Source organism: Puntigrus tetrazona, chromosome 8, assembly GCF_018831695.1.
Source record: "Puntigrus tetrazona isolate hp1 chromosome 8, ASM1883169v1, whole genome shotgun sequence".
NCBI classification, from domain to species: domain Eukaryota; kingdom Metazoa; phylum Chordata; class Actinopteri; order Cypriniformes; family Cyprinidae; genus Puntigrus; species Puntigrus tetrazona.
Genome location: NC_056706.1, coordinates 12,673,249 through 12,699,648, shown reverse-complemented (window position 1 = coordinate 12,699,648; position 26,400 = coordinate 12,673,249). Strand labels below are relative to the sequence as shown.

The window sequence follows — 26,400 nt, the reverse complement described above, 5'->3', positions numbered from 1 at the left end:
TATATGTATTCTTTATTTTAACTACACTAAAATCTCCTTTAATAAAGGTGGTAAAATAGAAAATCATGCACAGATGGTGCACAGAGTCATACACACAAAGACAAAACACCATTAAGGTAACACACATAACACTAAAATAATGTGTTAATAAAATAACATCCAATTTAACACAAAATAGTCAAATGCACATTAATGATAACAAAAAGGAGAAGATAACAAAACAATTTAAACAAAATGGAATTAAAGTCATTTAAGTAAAATTCCAGAAGTAACTTATTGACTGTAAATCGTGACATTTAACCAATTTGTAAAAATCTGATCAGTTTAGTCAATCAGTTGGTCTGGGTCGAAAAAAGATTCTAAATAATTATTTCGCAAATTAGTGTGATGCAGTTCTCAACTAAATAGTGTTGGTTGCAACAGTTTATGGCTCACTGGAGAATGAAAGGTTAGTAATTAAATTTAAAAAGTTTTTAAGTTTTTTTTAAAAAAAAATGTAATCCATATATAACAAAGTTTGAACTGAATAGGACAGAATTTCTCCTTAATTTGTTCTTTAAACCTATAATCTATAATCCTGATTGGCTCACCACACCAAATGCTGTCTGCATGTACTGCTTGTAAATTACACTTTAGCTCAAAATATTTAAATGTTTTTCCCACTGAAGCGTTTGACTCAAGTTGTGCTGTAATAACTGGAGAAATAAAGTCAAACACAACGTGTGAGCATCTACAAGAGGACGACAGCCGCGGCTTGAAGTTTTTAATGTCACTGGATGTCTCAGTGTCTAAGGAGATTATATCCTGCTTTGATGAAATGCCACCCTGTGTGAGAGAGAGAGAGAAAGAGAGAGAGAGAGAGTGTAATGGAAAGAGCGAAAGGGGTTAGCGGAGGAAGGGTGGAGGCAGGGAAGCAGGAGTGTTTACATAGATGCCAGAAAGATGAAGGCAATATCAAGCAGACAAGAGATCCGAGAAAGTGTGTTTGTGGGAAAGACTGAGATGAGAAAGAAGGGGTGCAGTGGAAAGGGAGGTACAGGAGAAGAGGGGGAAGGGTACAAGAAGGCAGCTGGTTTGATTACAGGATTATAAGGCACTGGCTCCCTATTGACCTCCTAAAACATCCCTGCTTCTCTTTAACACTTTACTTTACCACAGAGCCATTAGACTAAAAAACACAATGGAAGAAAATCAGCAATATCTTGCATATGATTTTCTGTCACATTCCAATAATCACTGAGGCTTAACAAATAATAGCAATTACAGCAAAATGACAAGTAAATGATCTTAATTACTGTAAACAGCCACAACCAGCGCAAGGGCAACACAGTATGGTTACTCAACATCTAAATAAAATGAAACAAAACATTGATTTAAATGATTAATGTAGCTTACAGCAGAAAATATTATTAGTCGTGCTGATTAAATCAACACATTCGGGCTCCCACAGAGGATAAGTCAAATCACCAGTGTGCGTTTCTTTGCTGTTTCTTTAATATTTGTGATGTCTGACGTTATCAGTCAGTGGAAGGAGCTGAAAATAAAACATTCGAAATGTAGTAAAGATATTTATAACGCTACGAACAATTTCTGTCAGCAACAATCAGCTTTTAGCTATTTTCAATATAATAAATCATATTATTTTATCTTGAATGCCAAATCAGCATATTCAAATGATTCGTGAAGGATGCGACTGGAGTAATGGCTGCTAAAAATTCTAATTTGCATAACAGGAATAAATTTGCAATTACATTAGAAAACAATTATTTTAAACTCAGATCATATTTCACGGTATTACTGTTTTTTTAACTTCAAAATATCCTTAATTTATTTGATGAGCTGAGATATTAAGGTTTGTTTTAGAGCACATATTCTGAATTGAACTTATTTTATAATGTCGACGACAAACTGGTTGTGCTTATTTTGGGCATAAATCGATCAAAAATGATGAAACATATGCTTAAAACAAGCAATAAATAAATAAATGAAAAATAAAATCCTAATATATATATTTTTTTACATTTCTATTTTAATTAATTATCTTGTATATAACCATGTTTCATTGTTTTACCAGAAAACAAAAATCAAAATACTACTTATGAAGATGAATTTTAAAGGGCAAATACAAATGGAGCCATTGCATATACAGAGTCATTAAAAAGCATATTAAGAGCTGTATGGTACATTTCAAAGAGGGCAATTTTCCATTTCTTTCATCTGAAATAATTTTCCTTTCAGCCATTCAAAGCCAAGACCTGAACTCAGCGAGTTTTTCCTCTTTCTATTCCTCCTCTTCAATCACTCGTCTGTTATTCACCACCCTCCATTTCTCTTTTCCACTTGAGTGTTTTGTTATCTTCTCTTTCTCAATCTGTTTTCTTCTTTTTCTTACTCTACACATTCCCTAATCCTATCCTTTCTTCATTGTATCTCTTTCTGTTCCTCTCTCAGTCCCTTTTTAATCTTTTATAATCCAGCTCACTTACCCACTCTAAAGTGAACTTTATTTTAGGCTTGTTTTGCAGAGGGGGATTGTTAGAAAAAAAAAAAACACTCTGTGTGCTTAAAGCAGTTCTTGCTGGAGTTCTAGCTTTTACCAGCTCACAAAAACATGAAATAAACAAATAGATCAAATAGAGGTCCCTGCAGTATAGGTTTTTCAGGTTTCTCTCCCTGACACAACAAACCTGATGCATGCACATGCTCACAAATTCCACAACGGCAGCTCACACATTCAGCGCGCTTGTAAACATTGAAATTACAAATCTAGCATGACCAAAACAGACCCCTAGTCTCCAGGGCCTTTGTGTGTTTTTGCACACAGAATGCTTAGATGTATTTGCCCTTCATAGCTGAAATTAGTCACCTGGAAATATATTTCTACCCCCCTCATGTACAGGAGTTTACACACACACACACGCACAAAAACACATGTGTATAAACACACAAACTTAATATATGCTCAAACAAATCCAGATGTAGACATAAACACTGTAGTTGCCTGCATGAACAAATATTAAACCCTCTGATTACCCAAACGCACACACAAAATCTTGGGCACTGGTTTGACAGCTGATTACTGTGCTCCGTTTGTTTCCAAAGCCAGGCTTCCCCTAAGGACGTCCTATTACGCTCAAAGTAAAGTAGAACAGAGAGAGAGAGAGAAAGCAAGAGAAAGCATGCAAGATATGAGGGCTGTCTGTAATCCTCTATTAAACTACATTTACAAATATGTAAACACAGTTTCATTCTGGCATACATGCATTGTTTCAGAGACCAATACGATTTGATTACACCTAAAATGTGTGATTGTACATCACATCATAGAGGGAATAATAAAATGATCTAATCGCATAAATATAAGCAATATAAATATAATCCTTGCTTAGAGAATAACAAGATAAAAGCAACACTGAGTTCCAAACTATCTCATCTTACAGATAATGAGCTGTGCTCTTTAGATATCTGTAACTGCTGTTTCTCCGGGTGATACATAATACAAAGGAATTATTTAATAGGAAATGCCTTCAACTTAACCTTCCATTTCCTTCAGGACATCAAAACTTAATGCTTAAATTGTACAACGTAGAAGAAAGACGCTCAGCTTACTTGGAAACACATATTTCGATGATTTAACCCAACAGAAAAATATGTTGTGTCAGAGAAAAATAGTGAGAGAAAGAAAAGCAAGGAGGCAAAATGAATGAGAAATGAAGAGTAAGTGGGGGATGGAAACGGAAGTGTGCTTTCCTTAGGAGAGAGAGAGAGAGAATTTTACCAGAGGGTAACTGAGCTGTCTAACACTGCAGTCTTACAAACTCCCCAACCTATATGCTTTACACACACACACAAACACACACACACACACACACAAACTGCCAGATAAGGTAAAAAGCTGAAAAAAATCAGCAATATCGCTCAAGTCAAGCAGGATTATTTTTTAAGTGATAAATAAACACAAAGCAGCCACAAACGAACCTCACACATCATGTTGAATTTACCATTTTAGTCACCTTGTCTGTAAATAACAAATCACCATTTATAACCTTTCAAAAGCCACAATTATCTACACTTCCCAGCAATGCAATCAACAACATCAGCCGTTGTGGCCAAGCAATGCTTTCCTCAGCACTTACACTCTCTCAAGTTACCACTGAGACTCCTGTTACACTACCTGCTAATGCCAGTAGAAATCCTTCCAGCATAAAGTAATTTACAACGATCGCTAAATGTCCTTACAGAGAAAAATGCAAGTCAAGGGTCAGCTTTCTCTGAAGATATCTTCTGTTCTTTCTATTTTTCCTCTAACGTGCACTTTCTACATTGACACATTGCCTTCAGCAATATTTCATAATAGAGCACTGCAGAAAAGAGTTAGCAAAACCAATTTGACCTGATTTGATTTCATCCTTATGACCTTAATAGCCCTTGCCTCATTTCCCCATTTCTTCCTCCCTCTCTCCCTCCCCCTCTCCCTCATAGTCTTACCAGTGACAGTGACAAGCATCGGGGCCACCAGTGGTCGGTTGTTGTCCAATTTTCGGCTGAGGCGGATCTCCCCACTCGTGTGGTTCAACAGCACCAGGTGTAGCTCATTCCCACGATCTATGGTGTAGTAGAGACGATCTGAAACATCTGGGTCATGGGCTGGAACTCGTCCAATAACACCACTTGGGAAGGTGTTGGATCGATTAGATACAAAGTTATTAAAGATGATTTGAAAGTCTTGCATTTGGGGCCCATTATCATTCTGGTCAACAAGTCGTATGCGCACTGTGGCACGACTGACCAATGGAGCTGAGGTGGCCTGGACAACAATTACGTACTCATTCCGCGTTTCATAGTCAAGGTCAATTAAAGAAGTGAGTTCTCCTGAAAAAATGTCCATTTGGAAGATTTCTGGAATATTTCCTTCCACAATCTGATACATAATCTGAGCATTTGGGCCCTCATCTGGATCAGTTGCTGTAATTTGAGCTACAACGGATCCAACGGCACTATTCTCCTTCACTAGGACCTCAAAATCATCAGCTGGAAACACTGGAGCATTGTCGTTGACATCCATGACACTGACTTGAATGTGTACAGGTGTACGCTGAGGGGGAACACCACGATCCACCGCAAATGCAGTCAGCTCATAGTAGGGAACACTTTCACGGTCAAGTCTCCTGACAGTCCTGACTATTCCCGAAGTTGGCTCTATTGTGAAATCTCCATCACCATCCTCTCCATTCTGGAACGTATACTGGACACGGCCATTGGCATGAGCATCACGGTCTGTAGCGGAGATCTGTAGCACACTAGTGAAAGGTGGAGCATCCTCACTGACTCCACCCTGATACCTGGGGCTCAGGAACTGAGGTGCGTTGTCATTTACATCATTAACATTGACCTCCACATAAGTGGTGTCAGATTTCTGAGGGATTCCATTGTCACGGGCAGTGATGGCAAGTGTGTAAGTCATTTGGTCTTCATAGTCAAGTTCGGCTTGAAGTGTGATCGCTCCGCTCGCAGGATCAATGCGAAACTGTGGAATATTGTCCTCCAGGTAGTAAGTAATGCGGGCGTTTTCTCCAACATCGTCATCTGTTGCACTTATGACCACCACGGTGCTGCCGGGAGGCCGGTCCTCATTCACACTTACTGAATAATGAGCACTCTGGAACACGGGACGGTGTGTGTTGGCATCTGTGATGTTGATGTGCACCTGACAGGTATCGTGGAGAGTTCTGTCAGAGGCAGTGACTGTTAACACATAGCGGCGCTCCTGTTTGTAGTCCAAAGGAAGTGCTAGGGAGACAAGTCCTGCACCACCGGCTGTGCTAATGGCAAAGCGATTACGTGTGTTTCCACCGGTGATCTGATAAGTGACAGCACTATTTACATCACGGTCAACAGCGGTAACGCTGACCACACTTGTTCCAACTGCTGCATCTTCATTTAGTCTGACGTAATACTCTTTTTGTAAAAACTCTGGTCGGTTATCATTGACATCCATTACTGTGATTGTAACACTAGCTGTTGCGGAAAGAGGTGGAGCGCCATAATCTCGAGCTTCAACGCCAAAGAAGTAATGCTCTACTGATTCCCGGTCAAGTTCTGAGCTCACTGTGACCCAACCAGTGGCAGCGTTGATAACAAACGGTGTATCTGTGCCAGTTCCCGTCAAACGGTATTCCAGGCGTGCATTGTCACCGTTATCTGTATCAATAGCTTGTATGTGAAGAATGGAGTGACCGATAGGAGCGCTCTCCAGCACTGTAGCCTGGAAAGGAGTGGATACAAAGATTGGTGGATTATCATTCACATCAGTGACCTGAACACTCACAATTCCAGTGTTGTTGGAGAGAGGTGGACGGCCGTTGTCCTGAGCCCGCAGCCGTAGCGTGTACTCCCGTTCCGTCTCATAGTCCAGTGGCGCTACCACCTGGATTTCTCCAGTAACACTGTCAATCGCAAACTGTCCTCGGCTGTTCCCACTGATTATGTTGTAGTGCACAGCAGCATTCCCATCTTTATCCTGGTCCGAGGCACTGACTCTGAGGATTTCAGAATGTGGGCGGACGTCTTCTCTAACTGCTACCACATAGCGCTTTTGACTGAATTGTGGAACATTGTCATTCTCATCCAACACGGTGATATGGACACTAACGGTAGCCGACCGTGGACCCGGCTCTCTCCCTTGGTCACTTGCTTCCACTAACAATGTATAGCGTTCATTTGCTTCTCTGTCAACAGTACCTCGTGTTGTGATCAAACCTGATCGAGGATCAATCTCAAACGCAGCACGTGCAACAGCTGCACTTTCTCCGATAAACCTGTAGCGTATGTTTGCATTTGCTGGCGAGTCGAGATCTGTTGCTCGCAGCTGCAGTATAGGATATCCCTCTTCTACATTCTCTCGAATAGTCTCGCGGTATTCTGTTTGCTCAAACACGGGAGAGTGATCATTACGATCAGCCACAGTGATGGTCACCATAGTTGTTCCAGAAAGGCGTGGTGAGCCGTGGTCCGTGGCAGTAACTCGGAAGTAGTGCAGGTCCATGTGTTCTCGATCCAGAATGTGTGTGGTGGTGAGAAGGCCAGTAATTGGGTCGATCTGGAAGTAATCCATGGACCTGCTGTTCATTAAAGGGGCCATGCTGTAACTGAGTCTGCCTGCCTCACCAGCATCAGGGTCCTCGGCTGTCATACTTATGACTGAGGTACCAGGAGGCTGGTTCTCAGCAACCTGAACCTGGTAGTTATACTGGGGGAATTGGGGGTGCCTATTAGCTGCTCTACGGGAGCGCCCAACAGGAGAGACACCTGTCTGCTCTTCGTTGTATTCTTGCTCATCTTCTCTCTGAATTTCATCGCTTTCTGTTGCTTTTTCTTTCTCAACATACAAAAATTTCTGTGTGTTTTCCACCCCATCTAGACTCTGTTTAAGCTCATTCTGCTCAGTCCACATTCCATTTTTGTTTTCATCGCTTTTTCTGTCTGACTGAGAGGTGCCGTTGCCTTGACCTTTTTCTTCCAGTAAATTTGTCTCTTCTAATACTACGTCTTCCTTTGTGTCTTCTGCAATCACCCACTCCAAGCTTTCCTCCCTTTCTCCCTCTACAGGCTGTCTGTCACCCTCCCCCGTTCCTCCCCTTTACCCCGCCCTCTATCTGTCCCTCCCTCCTACCGCACTCAGTCGCGGCTTCCAGCTGCTCCTCTTGCTGACTGACACCCTCAGCTTGTAATGACACCCGTTTACCGGATTTTAATTGCGGCCGCGTGGCTCCCCCATCGGCGGTTAAGCTGTCGTAGTCGCCACACTCCGCACGAGTGCTGGAGCAAGGATAACGTGCGCTTTCCCCTCTTATAAAGTCGCGCTCTTCACTGTCAGGAACATTTTGAGTTTCATTTGCATTTTGATCATCAGGGCTGCTGCTGTTGTTGTGGTGGTTATTATTACGATTCTTGGCGCAGTTGTTGTTGTTATAGTTGCCGTTCCAATTCCTCAGCAGCAAACTTTGAGTAAAGTCATTGGAATGCACGAGCTCAAGCACGGAGATTGGCGCTGTCCACTGAGAGGGTGCTGAATCTTCTCGTGTGTGAAAGTGTGAGTCACGAAAACGTTTAGGAAAGTTAAGCTCGACTAAGAGGTAGATATGTGATGCATTATGACCGCTGGAAAAACCAGCAGCGGATGAGTCAGGGTTGTGTACATCGCCGATACACAACTGAGCAGCGCTGATTCCAGTTGATCCATTATAATGAGCCTTTCTGTCATCATAGCGAGTCTCAGTCCTGACCCAATCAGCCTGTGGCATTAAATCCCGAGCATCAGTCCGTTTGAGCGCACTAGAAGACTTTTGTGAACTATTCCGCTCCGACTTCGCATGCACAAATTCTACTTTTGAGTTGTTATTTGAAGATGTGGTGTCTGTGTTTTCTCTTGCCTGCCTTTCACAAACAGCGTAGCGCCTGAGAGAGATGTTGAACCGGTGCCAGTTACTGCTGTGCCAGTTTGGATGCCTTTCAGAACAACCTGTGATCCGGTGTGACTCGAGACAGCTGCTTGCTTCGCTTCCAAGCCCTAGAGAGAGCTGCCACGCGCACGGTCCCGAGCACCCGCGGGTATTCCTAAAGCCTGACCCGTTCCAGCCCTCTCTGTTAAGATCGATAACATTCAGGGGGCCTGAGAGGGGACGGTCCGCTGTCGCTTTGCACAATTTATTGGCGTCCGAAACCACATTAGAATAAGAATAGGCTTTTGATAACAGCCGAGTTGGTGTCTTGGCAGCGGCAGACTCCCGTTGTGGGTGACATGGGCAGTGATTGGGCCTGGATTGGCTATCCACGGTTATACAGCTATCCAGCACGCTTGCAATGACCCTGTCCGTGTCGAGGCGCGTCTGTGGCCGCGAGCGCGTTCTAGTCCTTTGTACAGTCCTCTTTTTGCCATACTGAACCGGAGAGGCGAGAACACGAGAAACAACGCCCTTCTCTCCACTGCCGCCGTTACTCCAAACAGGCTGGTGATGACAGCGTCCGGTGTGCGCCGCCGGTTCTGATATCCACGCACTACAATTCCGGTAATCCGGACTCAACGGAGCTGAGGGGGTTCCCGCTGCACGGGACCGTAAGCATCGCGCTTCCCGTCCACGCGACCGTAGCGTCCGTGCAGGGTGGATCTTCCAATCGCCCCCAGCCAAAGCCCCCGTTACCGTTTCGTCGGGCAGGCTGGTGATTCGAGCGTCTCCGGGGGCTGGGTGGGTGCACAGGGAGCGGCAGAACGGCCCCGCTGCACTCCTCGGGATAACAGTGAACAAAGAGCTGAGGAGAAGGAGAAACAACAGCGGCGAAAGCGAGCCCAAGTCCAGTAGCAGTGCAGCCATTAGTCTGGTGAAATCCTTTCTCTCTCTCCCCCCGTTCTCCCCTCTCTCTGAACCCAAGTGTCTCTCTTTCTCTCTCCAAACGCCGGCTAAGTGGCCAGCTCATCCACCACCGCCCGACTCCTTCCGCCTTGCTCCCCGGTCGCTCGGTGATCCCGGGAAGCTCGCATCTACTCTCGGTGTTTGGTAGAGCTCCGGCTAGCAGCGACACGAGCGCAGCATCTCTCATTCACATCCAACATGGCTCACAGCGAACCCGGTGCTACCCTCACTCCTCCCCCTCTCCCTCTCGCTTCTCTCTCTCTCTCTCTCTCTCTCTCCCTCCCTCTCGCTTCTTTCTCTCTCTTTCTCTCTCTCTCTCTCTGAGAAGGGAATGGTTCGTTCCAGTGTGCGCAAGGCTGTTTCCTCACTCAGATGACGCCATGTCCACCGCTGGAGAGGTATATAGCTTACAACTTAATATCAAAGTAAACACAATAGCATTCATTTAAAATGCAACACGGACATTAAACATAATTCATACATAATAAATATTCAATACATCCATACATTTCAAAGGTTCTTGCATTGCTTTGTATTGATATATTTCAGTGATAGAAGGCCACACGGTACGATCATGAGCGACTTTTACAGTGGCTAGGATAATATGATAATAAATGATAAAACAGCATCTGTGTAACACAAATATGGAACTGATACTCCAATAAACATGACCAAAACGAGAACACATTAACGTTATAACTTATTTGATTTTAGTAAGCCTATATTATAGCAAAATATAAGAATACATTATAATTTCCTCCAGCATACTTTAAGCATTGTTTTTTTTTTTTTTTTTTTTTGCCATTTATTTCATTGTTGCAAATACATATAATTAACCACATATTAAATACGTAACCAACGACAAGCGCGGCATATTTTTTTATTTTTGTTTTGAGAAATTAAAGTCAGTGGGGGTCTGTGGCTCTAACAATCAGTCCGTGTCCACCTGTGACGTCATGTCTTATCCACCGGGCGATTTCCCGAAATGTTTATTATTTTATTCAGTGCACTGAATTCACATCACATTTTCTTTCTTCTGCCAGCTTAACCCCCCCAGTCGGTAGACACGGTCTCATTTTGAATGCATTGTTTGACACGGAGACATTTTTTTAACTATGATTTTCCCCTGTTTTAAATCGCACCGCATGCGGGCGAATTTCGGAGGCGCGTGTCACAGCCCCGCATGGCGGATGTGAAATCCACGCTTAGTCAGAAATAGACTTGCGCGCTACAAAAACCAATCTGTGTCTCGCACAGTCTGCCTGCCACTGACACGGTTGGAACGAATCCACGGATGTTGAAAAATTCATACGGCTCAATTATACCGTGCGCGCGCACACACGCCCTCGCGCTCGCTCGCTCGCTCTCTCTCTCTCTCTCTCTCTCTCTCTCTAGATAAGCTGCCCCTCGCGTCCCACTGTTCTCGTGCTCTAGTCTGAGCTGAGCGGAGCTGGCTGTGGTAAAGCGCCTGTGCTTTCTGTGTGCAGTTACCAGTGGTGTCGTCTAAGCAGAAAAAGATGATTTGCGAATTTTCCTCGTTGACTGTGGAGGATGAGATTCATGTCTAGTCTTTAGTGCTGCGGGTGTGCTTGCGTGTGTCTAGACGCTTGATGGTATTATATCACACAGTCACGGCATCCCTAAATCACATTAAGCGAGGAGGAGAGGAATTCCCATAACTGAGAGCTTCCTCTGTAGAACCTGACTGATAGACTGACGGGTAACTCCGATCAGCCCGCCTGCGATTTACCAGTTTGCCAACAGCCTCTGGGAACAGCTATCACATTTAGTGTTACTCATCATTCCCCAAATAAAGTAGAGACCATAATTCAGATTCTTGCACGTCATGAAAACACATACGGCCTACATTTCTGCTCTGCTCATTTCTCAATGCTTACACCGGTGGATGACGATAAGACTTTCTATTCACTATTTTTTATTAGGATTTTATTTTTGTATCAAGCATGACTCCAGCAACAGCAAGATCATCATGAAATGAATGCATTGTATATGCATTGTGTAAATGCATTAAATGGATCTAATGGGGGTGCAACAGTCAAAACACTTCAAATTAAAACAATATTTAATAATATTAACAATAATATACAAAGCAGACTTATAGGTTTACATAAAAAACCCACTGTATAATAACTCTTTTTGAGCTGCATATTAATAATAAGTACAGTACAGTAGTTGTTTGTTGTAATGTTTGGTAGGGTTAAGGGTCAGGTTGTCAATATACTAGCAATGTGCATGCTAATAAGCAAGTTAATAATGACTAGTGTACCCTAATATAACAAAAAAAAAGTTCAAAACCATTGACCTGATGTACTTTTTGGATCAAATGTAACTAATTTTTTTTGTGATCTCAATCAAATGTGAATGCAACAATGTGTAGAACCCAAAAAATGACCTCCTTTAAAATGTTTTTTAAAAAATCCCTGAACCATTAAAAAATGAGCGCAACACCTGATCTGTTCAGAACCGCAGACAGCGCTCGTCCTGGGCTCAGTTGGTGTGCTGCTGACTGCTGAGATCCATCGCTTCAGTCTCACAGGTACTGGTTTCTGTACATTTTAAAGTTAGAATTCAAAGCGAAAAATGTCTTTCTGTGTCCAAAAACCACGAGAACCGTGTTCAGTTTCGAAGGACTTTAATATCAAGCGCAATCTTGTTTTATTCATGCATGCAACGACGTTGACACTAAATATAGCGTTGCTATAAAATTATTAATAAGACGCCTGTCTGCACAAGACAAAAAAAAAAAGATTATATTCTATACGGCCTTTATGAATGTAGGTTGTGAGATGAAAAGAGAGAAGTGAAAGAGAGCTCTAATGGGTTGATTTGTAATCCCCAAAAATCCAGCCTGCGGATTACAGGGGTGCACACTTCACAAAGCGCACCTGGGGGCCCTTAACACTCATGCACACACACACACACACACACACATTCAGGTAAGCTGTCAGCTACAAGGCCGCAGCTATTCTATGAGTTACCATGGGAACGGCAAGAGTAGGGGGCACGTTCCATCAAGAAGAGGGGTTTGTGTTTGTGCCTCACCACCGCTGTCAAACTGTAATTGCTCGCATCCGGCAGACCCCTTCCCCCCCCACACACACACCCCCACACACACACACACAACCCTGCTGTCCTCTCCGCTCACCCCACTAACCCCTCCCCTGTGGCCACAGCAGCAGGTGGCCTCGGCCCGGTGAGCATCTGTCACGGCTGGGCCTGAACGGGCAGGCGGCAATAATACATATTCACAAGAGAGAGGGACTGGCAGATAATCGCACACATACTGTGATGGCCATTTTATATTCGCTATCGCTTATATATGCCTCTTTTTGAGCATGGGTGCGTGCACCGACAACTCAGGAAGTGCGATTTAAATAATGCACACTCACTTTGTACATACCAACAGAGACAAATCTCAAGCATTCTCTTTCTCTTACACCTACACACTTTAATCTGTCTCTCAAAATACTACCGCCTCCTCGAAAACATCAACAGAGTTGAGACTGAAGACATATGGTGTCAACTGGGTGGAGTGCGCCGAGACTGTTACCCCACCAAATACGCGCCTGGTGAGCGCGAATTAATTAAAATGATGCGCACGTAAGCGAATATTCAATGCGGCTTCCACGCCCGGAATCCATAAAAGCGCGCACACTTAGGACACGCCCCCCACCCTCGGACCCGTTCCCCGACGTCTCGCGCCGCTGCTGCCCGGGAGCATAGTGATGTCATTAGCAATTTTAGAGGATTATGGGATTATGAACACTGTATGTTCGTTATCTGCCGCACGGTTATTGGATTTCGACATGGAGCTCTCGTAATTTAACTTCTGAATGACTCTTAGAGCAGAGCGCGCGTGAGGAGAGCTCGCTCGTTAACATGGAATACGCGAAAAGTTGGAACGAGTCCATCCGCGCGCCCACACGCACACGCACACGTACCCTTCAAAACGTGTTATCATCGCATTACTGACGCATCGCTCCCATTTCATAAACAAACACAGCAGTCTGCTGTTCGCAGTCTATTCCGACAAAATGGTAAATCATAGCAAAGAAACAGAAGTGCAAAGGGCTGAAAAATGAGCGCACAAACAGCAGGATGATAAATACTAGTTATCACAGAGTAATGTGTTGAATTAAATTACTATATAATGATAAAGTAAACATTTTTTTGTAAAAAAGTAAAAGGTCAGAATGGAATAAAATGAAAGCATGAAATAAAAATGTATTTTATATTTATAAAATTGTGTAATTCCAACTAAAATATTTATTATTATAATTATTAAATATGCTCAATTTTATACTATGACATTTTATAAAATATTCCAGTAATACAATTTTAAAAATTACCAGTTTTGGAAACTAAAAAATATTGCTTTGTCACTTTCTTCACACTGGCTAATATATATGGGCTTGCTGAGTTTCCAAATACAAAAAAGATTTGAAATAATAAAGGTGTCTGCAACAGATTATTTTAGGTTGTAAATACTTCGGTTTAAACATTTCAAAGCGAAATCTTTTTAAGCAGTTTTACCAGACTGCGCTGTCACTTGGAGAATCTCTAATTCTTTATACTGGGCAAAAATAAGGCAAAGCATGCGCGCATGGAACACATAATTATGTCTTGATATAAACACACGGAGGATAAGAGAGTGGTTTGTAAAGCTCGTTTAAAAAGACCTAGTAAACAAATGATGCCAAACGATGTGAGAGATTTGTGCCACTGAGTGCTGGAGTGAGAGGAGAGTGTGTGTATGTGTGTGTGAGCTAATGCTGCTGAAAGGGGGAAGGTTGTTTATAGGCCAGCTGTGAGTTGTCTCTTAGTCAGCCAGTGACCCAAATCAGCAAATAAAAAAATAGAGAGAATGAGAAAAAAAAAGAATCAGGGAGAGGAAAATAAGAGAGGAAAAGAGGGAAAAAAAGGCAGGGGAACGAACTAGTTAATAGTATGAAGGTAAGAGGAAAATTAACAGAGATATACAGGGAGGGGTGACATTTTAAAAAATGCCAGAAAAATTGTTATTTTAATGCAGCTATAAATATTTTCCTGCTCTTTTATCACCTTCTCCTGGCATTCAAAGACACAGCGCAGACACAGCAGATTCTGTGTGTTGATATAAACACTGCATGTATGAAACCGCACCTCCCTCGCTCAACTACTAGAGGGAGAACAATGAAAAAATACAGATGATTCAAATATGATAAACAGAATATTTACACATAAAAAGGAGAAGCACAAATGTGAATTTCTCTTAATTCGAATAAAATGACGAAAAATGAATAATTTAGTATTTACATATTAATAACATCAACACTACATAACACCACCAATAAGAGTATACATTCATGAAAACATCTGAAAACTGAAAAAGAGCCTCTTATGCCAGCTCTTAAAAAGGGAGCAATTAAATGAAAAAGAATTGGCTATGTGCCTTTATTACCCTGAAGATTATGTCATATTATATTAATGAGAACAAATCTTACTGGATCCTATTACATCTAAAGAGGAGGAGCACATTAATTTGTTCCAGCATGGGATATAAATGCCTTTATAGAGCAGCCATGTTTTAAACACGCTTCAGTCATAGACATCTGAGCTCATCGGAGTCTTCCTTGATATGAATCAGAACTAATCCTGTTTGAGTGTGAATAGAATGTTTGGACCGAATTCAGACCGACTGGAAGCCGCTCTAATGCTTGGAGTGAAAGTGAACTGAGATTAAAGTGGATTAGCATCAGATGAGAGAGGTATCTTGCTGTCTTATTCTAGGATTTAGACCTGCTTAGACTCCAATCCAGCTAGTTTCTCACCAAGCTGCTGGATCTGAAGCTATAACGATATAAGACACACACACACAGAGGGTTATTATATGATGATACTACTGGACCCATGCCTATAAGACAGAGACACACACAGAGAGCGAGAGGGCACAAATTTGGTTTATAGCCATCTATCTATCTATATAGACATATGATATATATACAGACAGACGGAGAGATAGACAGATAGATTGTAAATGGTAGAAACCAACAAAATATTTAAATAAAGACGTGAATAATCAACGTTTTAAGACTCGTTATCTTCAGAAGACCTGGGAGATTGCACTCTCTAGGAAGGTCTGTGAACAGACATTTGTAACTAAAAGTCAGGAAATGGTTAGTAGGTAATTCAAACCACTTTTTATCTGCAGAGGTACAGAAAGAGCAAGAGAGAAGGCAACAGAAAGAAAGAGGAAGCTGTTGCACTAGGTCCTTATCTGTTAACACACACATACACACAAGCCTGGATGGGTGTGAAATACACTACTGACTGTCCTATCATCCTGTTTCCTCGGCAGAGCTTGCTCTCAATTTAAAACTCATTTTAAGCATCTGTTTGCAACACTATGTCAAAGTAACGCATTCAAAGTATGACACATATTCATAAAGCAGACAGTTTTTCTATAAACAGCCTACTACTATTTCAAAAAAAAAAAAAAAAAAGAGAAAGTTTTTTTTCCCTTTTTGATGGTTAAAGAAAGATCACATGAGGTTGTTCTGACACAGTTTTAAATGACAGATTTGTGCAGTCTCAAAGATCTCAACCCATCAAAAATGATTTCAGCTCTATTCTAAATTTGTCAAACTATCAAAAGTTTCAGCTAAGAGATCTACATCAAATACGGTGCCGCAATCTCTAAGCTTCAGTTTGATAGAGGGAACCCAAAGGCTTTGAGAAGGATTTTTTTCCAGCATGTTGTTGGGAACACACACACACACACACACACACACACACACACAGAGGACTTCACTTGGAACCACCAGAAGCTTGACAGACTCCAGTTTTGTTTTAATTAGATGCTGCGGTGAGGCAGACTGTTCTGGCAACCCTGCGGTCTCGGCTGATATCCGATGGGATTTAACAAGGAACATAAAAAAAATGAAGTGTGAAAATTGTGATGTAATTTATCACCTTTAGATTGCATTGTGTGCTAAGGCAATACTATCAAAAGGCGTACAATAAGAGTAAATACTTCGCTATGCAACACCTGCCAATATTATATATTAACAGTATGTTTCTTAAGTATATTAGAATGATTCCTGAAGGATCATGTGACACTGAAGATCGGAGCAATAATGCTCAAAATATTACCTTACCATAACGTGAATAAATTATATTTTAGGACAACAGTATATATATATATACACATATATATATATATATATATATATATATATATATATATATATATATATATATATATATATATATATATATATATATATTTTTTTCCAGGTAAAAGTCATTCTATTCTAAGATGCAAGTCTTTGATTTGACTCAAATTCTGTTTTCAGAGTATAATTCTTAGAATTCAACATAAACCATGTTTTGAACAGACTTCAGTCAACAGCTCAAGGGCATGAGTCGACTCAACCCTGATATGAATCACAACTAATCCTGTTCGAGTGTGAACAGAATGTTTGAACTGAATTCAGATTTCCTAGAAGCCTGTTAGTTGTGCTCAGACTGAAAATGAACGGGGATTACAGTGGATTAGCACCTCCTAATAAAATTATCGGCCAGCTGGCAAGGCGCCCCCCTTTATTTACTCAACAACGCCAGTTTATACTTATATATGGTGCTTGGTTATTATTAAATTTGTACCCTGACTCTGCTTGATATCAGACCTTTTTCTAGCCAATACTGCAAAAACAAGATAATCGCTTGCTAGAGTGACACTTTCTGATATAGTAACAATCTGTCTCCATGTGTCATTTCCAAACACTCCACGAACCACACCCACCTCACAGTTATTTCCTGTCCAGGATTTCACGCCAGTCAACAAGAACGACATTCATCAATATCACTCTGCTCCATCATCTCCACCCCTCCTCCACCCACCTCTCCTTCTATCCCTGGCAACCACAAAAATCATTCAATTCCCATGGGCACCTCTGACCTCATTCATTCATCTCGCTCTCACACACACCTCTTGAAAAGACAGCAGTTTTGCTTGTAGCGATTACACAGCGTACTCTCCTTCATCCTTTGAACTCCTTTCATGCACTAGTCTCCTTTCTCTCTCTCTGCCTCCTTTCATCTCTCCTCCCTCTTTTGTCTTCAAGGTAGAGATACCCGGCAGTGATGACTGACAACCCAAGCAGCCCTAAACCACTTAAGATAAAATAATAAGTCATGCTTGCCCTCTAGTGGCTAAACGATGCTGTTACACTTTCTTAAACCCGTCTCGTCCGTATCTACATGTGCATTCTTAGTATGCAGACATCTGTGGTTACTACTGGACAGATTGGCTGGCAGTATTCTAACCAACACTCACACTTACAGTCACAGCACTGAAAACTGGAACCATTTTCACAACCAATGTGGCTGCTATTAATGTTCAGTCCTGCAACTGAGCACTGCATTACAAACTCGAGCTGCATACTCAAAAGGGATAGTTCGATCCAAAAAAACCATCATGTTGTTCCAAACCCACAAGACTTTTGTTCATCCTTGGATCGATTAAGTCATTTTTGTAGGTAATCTGAGAGCTTTCTGACCCTGCATAGACATCAATGCAGTAGTAGTGAGCATACTTCGAAGACTGACCGAAGAGAAAAATGTTGAATAAAGTCATTATTTTTGTTTTTGTGCACAAAAAGCTTTTTTGTAGATTCGTAAAATTTAACTTGAAACATGGACACCACATATATGATCAATGTCTTACCTAAACTGTTGCTGTCTAGACAGAAGAGCTCTCAGAATTCATCACAAATATCTTAAGTGGTAAAGATGAACAAAGGTTTAATGGGTTGGGAAAAACATGAAGGCGAGTAATTATTGACAGAATTAGGCTACTCATAAAAATTCTGAGATGTTCAGACACGCCTGTCTGGGTCATAATTCTGCTTCCTCCTCAAATTAAATTAATATTTAAACCACAGAATGCACTTACGAGTTAAAACAAGGACACTTACAAGTCATTTAGTATCAGAAATTAATGAGATATTAACAGAGAATGACAAAATGCCCAAGACATTTAAATATGGCAGAACAAATGCCACAGTATTTTTTCTACACCACCATGTCAAAGTTTCAGCTGGTAACTTCAATACCAGTTCAACATTGTTAACGCTATTTTGAAATGCACTTTATTCCATGATTGCAAAGCTAAATGTTTTAAGTGTCATTCCTCCGAAATCTTCTTATATGCTGATTTTGTGATCGTCACAAATTATTTTTTTATTATTAAGAATGTGGCAAACAGCTGTACTTCTTGTGGAAAGCATAATGATGATGATGATGCGTTAAACAGAAAGTTTAAATAACATCATTCATTTAAAATAGAAATAATCTGTAACACTATAAATATCTGTACTAGGCCTACTGCTTTTTATCAATTTAAAGTCCTGCTGAAAAAAGTATCAAATTAAAAAAAAAAAAAAAAAAAAAAAAAAAAAATACTATATAAAAATGATCACACAAAAAAAATGTCTAAAAATCAATTTCATGAGACAAAATATTTAATGTTATTTTGTTAACATCAGATTTTTTTTCTGAAATAACTTCAATGACATACTCTATATATTCTATACAGCAATATTATTTTTGCAATAAGTAATACTGACAATTAACAATTTTTACAGCATTTATAAATCTGGATTAATTCTAGATTTCTCAACAAACAAATAAATAAATAAACTAGATTAATGAAAAACAAAAACAGTTGTTCATTATTGACTACCTAACGCATTAACTAATTAACCCTCACTGTGAAGTCTCATTATTAAAATAAATGAAAGGCTTGTGTACGGATAGATAGTCAAACATTTGCACGCTTGAAAAACATCCAGTTCAGAGACTGAGGCAGACACTCTCTTTTAATTATGAAGTCTCTGCAGGTCGCTGCATTTTTAAATACATTGAGTGAAATCACCACTAACAGAAACTCAAGGGTGAGAATGTTACACAGCCACTCTAAATGTGTTTATTAACTCAGTAATCAGGGCTTTGAATACTGTGTGGCGTATGGCACAGATCTGTGAAACTCCAGACACCGCGAGAGCACTGAAGCGTCTGAAATGTATGGCACATGAGGAATCTCAGTACTACACCTGTACATTTACAGTGGCATAAACAGTGAGGGACACTGAGGGAAACTTGGGAATTAAGATTTTATATTTGGTACAGATAAGACTATATTCATATTAAAAGAAGTAGCATCCCAGATCATGACATGCAGACATGATTCCTAATCCAAAACATCGGTGACAGATACTCTGTGTGTATGAGGAACAACTGTGCTGCAATGTCAATATGTGTTCAACGTTGAACAAATAGAGCTGTGCACTTACACCAATTAAACATTATTACAAAGAATACATATTCATGCACGAGGTCAAAACCTATGAATGTGCAGGAGAATTCAATTCACTGTAAAAGAATGCATATTTTGTTGACATTTTTAGGGGCGAAATTTTCGGACTAAATATTATTTATTCAATGAAAGATTAAAGAGCGACAGATTTATTGGGCTCTGTCCTGAAAATGTATGGCTATTAGTGGCAAAACAGTCCTTTTTGTGAGGGCCAGAGGAATATTAAGCTATTCAGACAAGATAGTCAGGCAATTACGTCTATGAGGAAGGTATCTAAGGTGTAATAACTGAGAAAAATGGAAGAGTGCTGGCTGTTTAGGGAGAGAGTTTGGGGTTGTTAGTGTATAATGTCTGCAGTGGAGATGCTATAGTTGGGGAATTGGAGGAAGGTTAAGGGAGTGCAGAGCGCTGTGGTAAAGTTCTCTTAATGCTCTCAACAACAATAAACGACAAAACATCTGATTAAAAAGATGAGGCAGGGGCTCCTAGAGAGAGAGAGAGAGAGAGAGAGAGACAAAGAAAGAGAAAGAGTCAAGTAAATGGCTCTGAACTTTCTACATTAATCACTGTTAATGCTGATACACACAGAAATATACGAAATACACATTAAATCATGTTACATAAAAAAAAATCCTTGTAATATGTTGTTAGAAGGGTTTAATCTAAAATATCCTTATATAAACAGAAACATAACTTCATAATTTGACTCACAAACAACCACACAAACCCATAACGTCTTACCCCAAGGACATGAACTCTGTTGTAGTAGGAGCTAAAATCTTTACTGAGAGACACCAAGAATCTGCACACCTGTCACAAAATACACACATTTCAGTTTGGGATGGAATAAGATATATGGTTGTGATTAATAGGAAGAGGCTTAAAATCAACTCTGCAAGTCTATCTGTGACACAAAACCTTTACATACAAAAAAAATTACAAATACCAATATAGTACCTGTTCAATCCTTAAATTCACTCTGGCTGTGCCGCCTTCATGCTCCAGGATCTGACCCGATTGGTCCAGCAACTCAGAGAATGGAATGAGGTAATTAAAGAGAAGAAGCCACTCCCCCTAAAGAAGAAAAAGCAACATTATCACCATATAAACAACTTTTTATTCCACTAAACAGCATATCTGAGTACATTTGGCAATATATCTTTATACATAGGAGCTGAAAATTGCTTAGAATGCTAAAAATAAAAATACAACAAATAAGTTTGTAAGCAAAAACATTTTCATTGAGGCATGTTAGTTACATATTGCTTTACCTCCTCTTTTAGGGCAGAAAAGTCCAGCTCTGTGCCTCCAGGGATTTCTGGATAAAGACCTACACATTTTAAAGTAAACGTGGATATTATTTCAAAAATAGAAACAATAATACATTATTATTTAACATTCATTAAACAAAAGGCCAATATGGAAATTGTTCTCTCTACTTTAGCCAGTTGTAGCTGTACACTGTACTTTTCTATTACTTTACTTTGGAACAGACACTGTAAGTAAAAAAAAAAAAAAAAAAAAAAAGCATTTTGCCTAACAAAGGGTAAATTTTAAACATGTATATAACCTCAAGTTCTTAAGTCTTGGGTGTAGTCACTGCGTGTACTTTAAAAAAACTACTTCACCAAGACTACTATTATAATAATATGAACATGAATCAAAAGTCAAGAACATTATAGTGTGAGTGTGTTACCTTGCTCCACCCCCTTCTCATAGCTGCTGAAAAGTGTGTGTAGACGAGCGCAGTTATACATGACAAAGACTCCACCCCTGGGGCCCTTTGTGGACACACCACTGTCCCGCTGAACATCTAAAGTCACCTGAAAGACAGCTGTCAATCATTTCTAATGCAGGAAAATACATTCTACGCACAAACGCAAATAACACTCACTGGACTTGTGTGCACCGTGGACAGCAATTCAAACCTCACGGTGGCTGAGGTCATAACTCTAATGATGTCATCCCATGTCTGACCTAAAACAAACAAACAAACAAACAAAAAAAAGTGAATTGATGGCACATCAGCTGACATCTGGTATTAAGACAAATCACAATTCTGGGCTATTTCATTAAGGCTATGAGAAGTAAAATATATTTTTAAGAATGCACAGATAAACATACCTTCAACTTGGTCTCCGTACTTCATTTCTGAGGCCTCTTTCATCTGAGCTTTTCTTAACCTACAGCCAATCATACAACACTGCAATAAGACTTACAGACTGGTAAGAATGATTTATAAATATGATAGAACATAAAGAGATGATGAGAATTGCCGTTCTAATGTTTTCCCTTACTGAAGATACTGAGCTGCATTCATCTGAATTCCAGGAGTTTTCACCGGACCACAAATCACCAATCTCTAATAGAGAAATAAAAAGGAATTATTCATTTAATTACTAATTTTCCAGCAATAACTGCGTAAAATTTAGTTATGTCCAACTGTGCAGCTTTAGAGCTGGAAATTGTGCATTCAGTCATTTGGGAGCATTACAACAGCTTGATATTGTCTTTTTAATTTACAATTTATCTTTTAGATTTCATGCTATCAGTATGCTACTTAACACATTAAAATATACAAACTAAATCACTTTACCTTATACACACTTTTACACAGATTTACAAACACAGGATAAGGAGAAAAAAATAATATAAAGGAGGGGATAAAATAATATCAGACACAATTAATAAAATAACTATTAAGGAAGTAGCAAATTATGGTTCGTATCTGTGATACAACTAAAAGCTACTGGCTATTAAAAGAAAATAAAGAAGAGAAAGGAAATAAAATGAATCCTTTGATAGGTTTAACCAAAACAGGACAGTAAATACAGAACAGATAGCGATTGTGTGATATGTAAAGCACGCTGGTACAGCTGATGTGTCTGTGTGGGCAGAGAGTGTGAAACCTGCACTGCCGTTGCACCCGCTGCTCTCCACAACATCGCTGTTTGCTGCTGACGAAACTCATCCTGACAGGAAGTGACATGCAGGGCTGTTGTCGTACAGATCTAAAATAGAGACATCCATTACAAGCATCCAACTAAAATATGGTAACTCAAATCAGACAGACATAGTCCTGACGGACTCACGGGGAAATCTGTGGAAGCACTGTCCAGCTGAGCCAGATGACACAAAGCTTCTCTCTGCACTGAAAACAGAGAAATCACTGACTTATGCACAATACAAAGAAAAAGCTAGTATCACAGAAACACTAGGAGTAAAACGTTCCTTGTACAAAAAAATTAATTGATAAAAATCGACACGATTCAGTACGGCCCAGTTCATCTCATCTTAAAGGAACAGTTCATCCAAAAATTATTTATTCACCCTCATGTCGTTCCAAACCTTTCTATGGATGTTTTTCTTATGTTGAACACAAAAGATGTTTTGAAGAATTCCGAATAATCAAAACCGCTCCCCACTGACTTTCATAGTAGTAACAGAAATACTATGTAAGTCAATGGGGAACGTCAGCTGTTTGATTAGAAGCATTCAACAAAATATTCTCTTTTATGTTCAACATAAGAAAAAAACTCAAATTACATAAGGGTGAGTAAACTCAATATTCAGTTTTAGGTGAACTTTAATTCTGTTAAAATGTAAAACTGTAAAATGTAAAAAATTAAATTAAATGTAAAAAATCTAAATAAATACAATTCACATTTGTTACTTTTGAAAAATTAATCATACTAATCACAATGATAGTATGTGACAAACCAAAGTAAAAAATGTAAAAGTTTGTGCAGTAACTATAATTCCTACCACAATCTCTGTGTATTATGACATTGACATTGATAAATTTAATCAATAGACAATGACCAATACGATATCTATTTGCAATTACTAGGCAAATTTACATAGTGTAAAATAATAATAAGCAACAAATATCTTGTACTGCATTGGTTGATAATACAATTAAAATGCGTATCAAATAGAATACAATTAAAAACATCAACCTTTTTTCTCATGCTAGACTAATAATGCCATTTACTGGCCAAACAAACACAAATATATATAAATGAACCCATGGGAAACGTAACCCATTAGATCTCTATTAAACACATTACAACTCACCTGTGCAAGTGCCTAGACTTGGATCATAGCCCTGAAGGTTCTCGTCCTGGACTACTTGTTTAAGGTTTACCCTAACTTCCTCTTTCACGCCTTTTCTTTCTCCCTCTATTTCCTCGCCCCTGCTTCTCCTTTTTCCTCTCTCCATCTCTCTGTCTCTGTAGGTTGAGTTCTCTAAAGCTTTTTTCATCTTCTCCTCCCGGTCCTCATTGGTCCAGCTGACGGGAACTGTCGGCCAATCAATGCCCAGTGTTTTCAGAAAGTTGACAATGTCACTGTCCTGTGGCAAGGCTGGACAAAAGGACACGGTGTACCTAAACGGAATAAAGACAAATTGTAACAAAGTGTACTTCGGTGCAATTTATGCTAAGATAGTGAAAGTCAAAGCACACACCCTTGTCTTCTGAGCTGTGCCCCGAGGTGGTCGGCAATGAGAACCGTTCGTAGCTGGCCCAGAGCTAGCGTATCTGGAGACGGTACGGTTTGTTTAGTGTGAAGAGCAGGGCAGTTGATGAGGACGCAGCCCTGTCTCTGAGCAGCAGGTCTCAGATACGGTGTTATTCCACATAAAACACCTCTGAATGCTGCACAGTGATCCACACACACGCGCAGGCCTTCTGGCGTCACCTCAGTGGTTCCTATCGGCAATACTCCACTGCCGCGAAGTGAGCGAATACCACTGAGAACATCAGAGGGAACCTGAAAACACACACAATCATGAGATAAGTCTGTTGCATTGTTTTTATGCCAACTTAAGGTCACATTCATTGTTGATATGTGAAATTTAATTGAAAGATCTGGCGATCTGACATGAGAGTGAAAATATTCAAGTTGGTCCTAACAAATTTGCTGTTCTGTGTTTCGCTTTTTGGCAATTAAATGCTTTTTATATTCTATATATACACACACGTTACTGACCAACAGAATCAAGGCAGCATAAACAACAAACCAATTTAAGTTTTTACTTTAAGTGCTATAATTTTAACATTCATTTTAAAGCTGTAATATATTTCAGCGATTTGTATTTTTAGTTTTTAAATAGCATATTTCAAATATATTCTTTGTAATTATACAAGTCACACCAAAGTTTTCAAACATCTCAGAAACCACAAAACGTGAGAAACTAAAGCGGGCCACGCGAACTTTTGTCGGTAACCATAGCAACACTTTGCCTCTATCGGTTATCGACAAAACATAAAAGTGTTTGTTGCGCACTGTCCTTATTTTTTGTTGTACAACATATTTATTTATCGCTAAACGTTTTAAAATGTCATTCATACGTTTTTTTTTTTCAGAGGCGCGAAAAGACAATTTAGTTTTACCCGAGAATTCTCTTAAAAGAAAATTTGACCGCCAGAAAGTATAAAAACAATAATGAATCAGGACGTGATTTTGACATCGCGGTTCTCCTAATAGCCAACATGTAGTTTTCCGTATTGGTATCACGTTAGTCTGACCTAGATCTCACGGGCAGTGAGGAGTTAAATCATTTCTGCCGCAGGGTTCAAATGTTTGGTCGATGCCACCAATGTCAACAGTCTAGCTGGCGCCCTGCGTGTCTGTGCTGAGCTCGGGCTTATATTCTGACATTTCTGTGTCACTAGCTCTGTGATTCATAACCAAACGTCTAAGCAAAAGCTTGAAATATCCAACACGGCGCTTCAAGCCATGCGTAAAATCGCCATGCGGAGAAACGCGAGAGCGCATCTGTCACTGGTGCAGGCCAGGAAGAGATCATAACACGGAAAATAAACAGCGCACATGCAAGCACATATTTCAGACTGACCTCTCCACCGGCATACAGCGTCGTCAGAACCGTGTTGGGTGACAAGAAGTCACGGTTTCTCAGGTTTTTGGCGCTGCTCTCCTTGAACCAGAGCTTCTCTCGCTCGCGGCTGATCTCGGCATCACGCTCAGGATCTCTCCGCAACGCGCCGCTCAACGCTTTGACGGTGGACACGATGCTAAATGGCACGGCTTCCTCCATGATTAGACTCAGTATGTTGACATTGTTATTAGTGCCCGGACTCGGGGGATGTAACTGAGATTGACAGTAGCAGCACTGCGGTGCTGTGCTCGGATTGATCACCAATCAAAACAGATGCACGGGGACCGGAACGTAAAAAATGTCACTGATTAAAGGGGCATATTTTCTTGTAACACCAGATCCCGGTTCCGTCCTTTCAAAAGGCGCCATTTTGGGTGTGGCAAAATCAGTTAAGTTGATGATAGAACAGAAAGTAAAAGTGCTTTTCGGATAATTTTTTTTGTTTTGATAAGAAGCTGCCTTTTCATTTTAAAAGATAAATGATTTTTTTACGTAATCCATTGATTACTTTCTTATAACTGCTTGCCCCATAACTTTATTGTGCTAAATTACAAAGTCATATGATAGCTTTGGGTGAGGAAAAGAGTATTTTTTAATGGTTAAAGTATTCACTAAAATTCTGTTAGCTTTAATTTATTTAAATTAGCAGCATGTTAATTTATTATTTCTACATTCTGATAAAAAAGTAAATGATTAGTTTTCAGGAGACT

The 26,400-nt window shown here is 40.1% G+C and overlaps 2 protein-coding genes across 2 annotated transcripts in view; both read right to left on the bottom strand.

Moving 5' to 3' along the window:
• celsr3 (cadherin, EGF LAG seven-pass G-type receptor 3) overlaps positions 1–9,613 on the bottom strand; it is a 40,941-nt gene extending 31,328 nt beyond the window's left edge. Inside the window, 3 exon segments of the mRNA XM_043246784.1 lie at positions 4,489–7,634; positions 7,636–9,392; positions 9,394–9,613. Coding sequence (XP_043102719.1) covers positions 4,489–7,634; positions 7,636–9,392; positions 9,394–9,597 — 5,107 coding nt within the window. The 5' untranslated portion in view covers positions 9,598–9,613.
• Positions 9,614–19,273: 9,660 nt separating this feature from the next.
• dalrd3 (DALR anticodon binding domain containing 3) lies at positions 19,274–26,037 on the bottom strand. Its single transcript, XM_043246807.1, has 13 exons — positions 25,649–26,037; positions 24,257–24,561; positions 23,866–24,176; positions 22,881–22,939; positions 22,698–22,799; positions 22,086–22,150; positions 21,913–21,971; positions 21,683–21,765; positions 21,485–21,611; positions 21,060–21,118; positions 20,746–20,862; positions 20,530–20,598; positions 19,274–20,273 (listed from the first exon to the last, which is right to left on the bottom strand). Exons 1-13 carry the CDS (start codon positions 25,847–25,849, stop codon positions 20,154–20,156), a joined length of 1,677 nt encoding a protein of 558 aa, XP_043102742.1. The 5' UTR covers positions 25,850–26,037; the 3' UTR covers positions 19,274–20,153.
• Between the last annotated feature and the right edge of the window lie 363 nt (positions 26,038–26,400).

Coding starts and splice junctions, on each gene's coding strand:
- dalrd3 (XM_043246807.1), bottom strand. CDS start 25,849: ATGGAGGAAGCCGTGCCATTTAGCATCGTGTCCACCGTCAAAGCGTTG. Junction 21,612..21,682: donor CCACGGTGCACACAAGTCCA/GTGAGTGTTATT, acceptor GCTGTCTTTCAG/GTGACTTTAGATGTTCAGCG. Junction 20,599..20,745: donor TGAATTTAAGGATTGAACAG/GTACTATATTGG, acceptor ATTTTGTGACAG/GTGTGCAGATTCTTGGTGTC.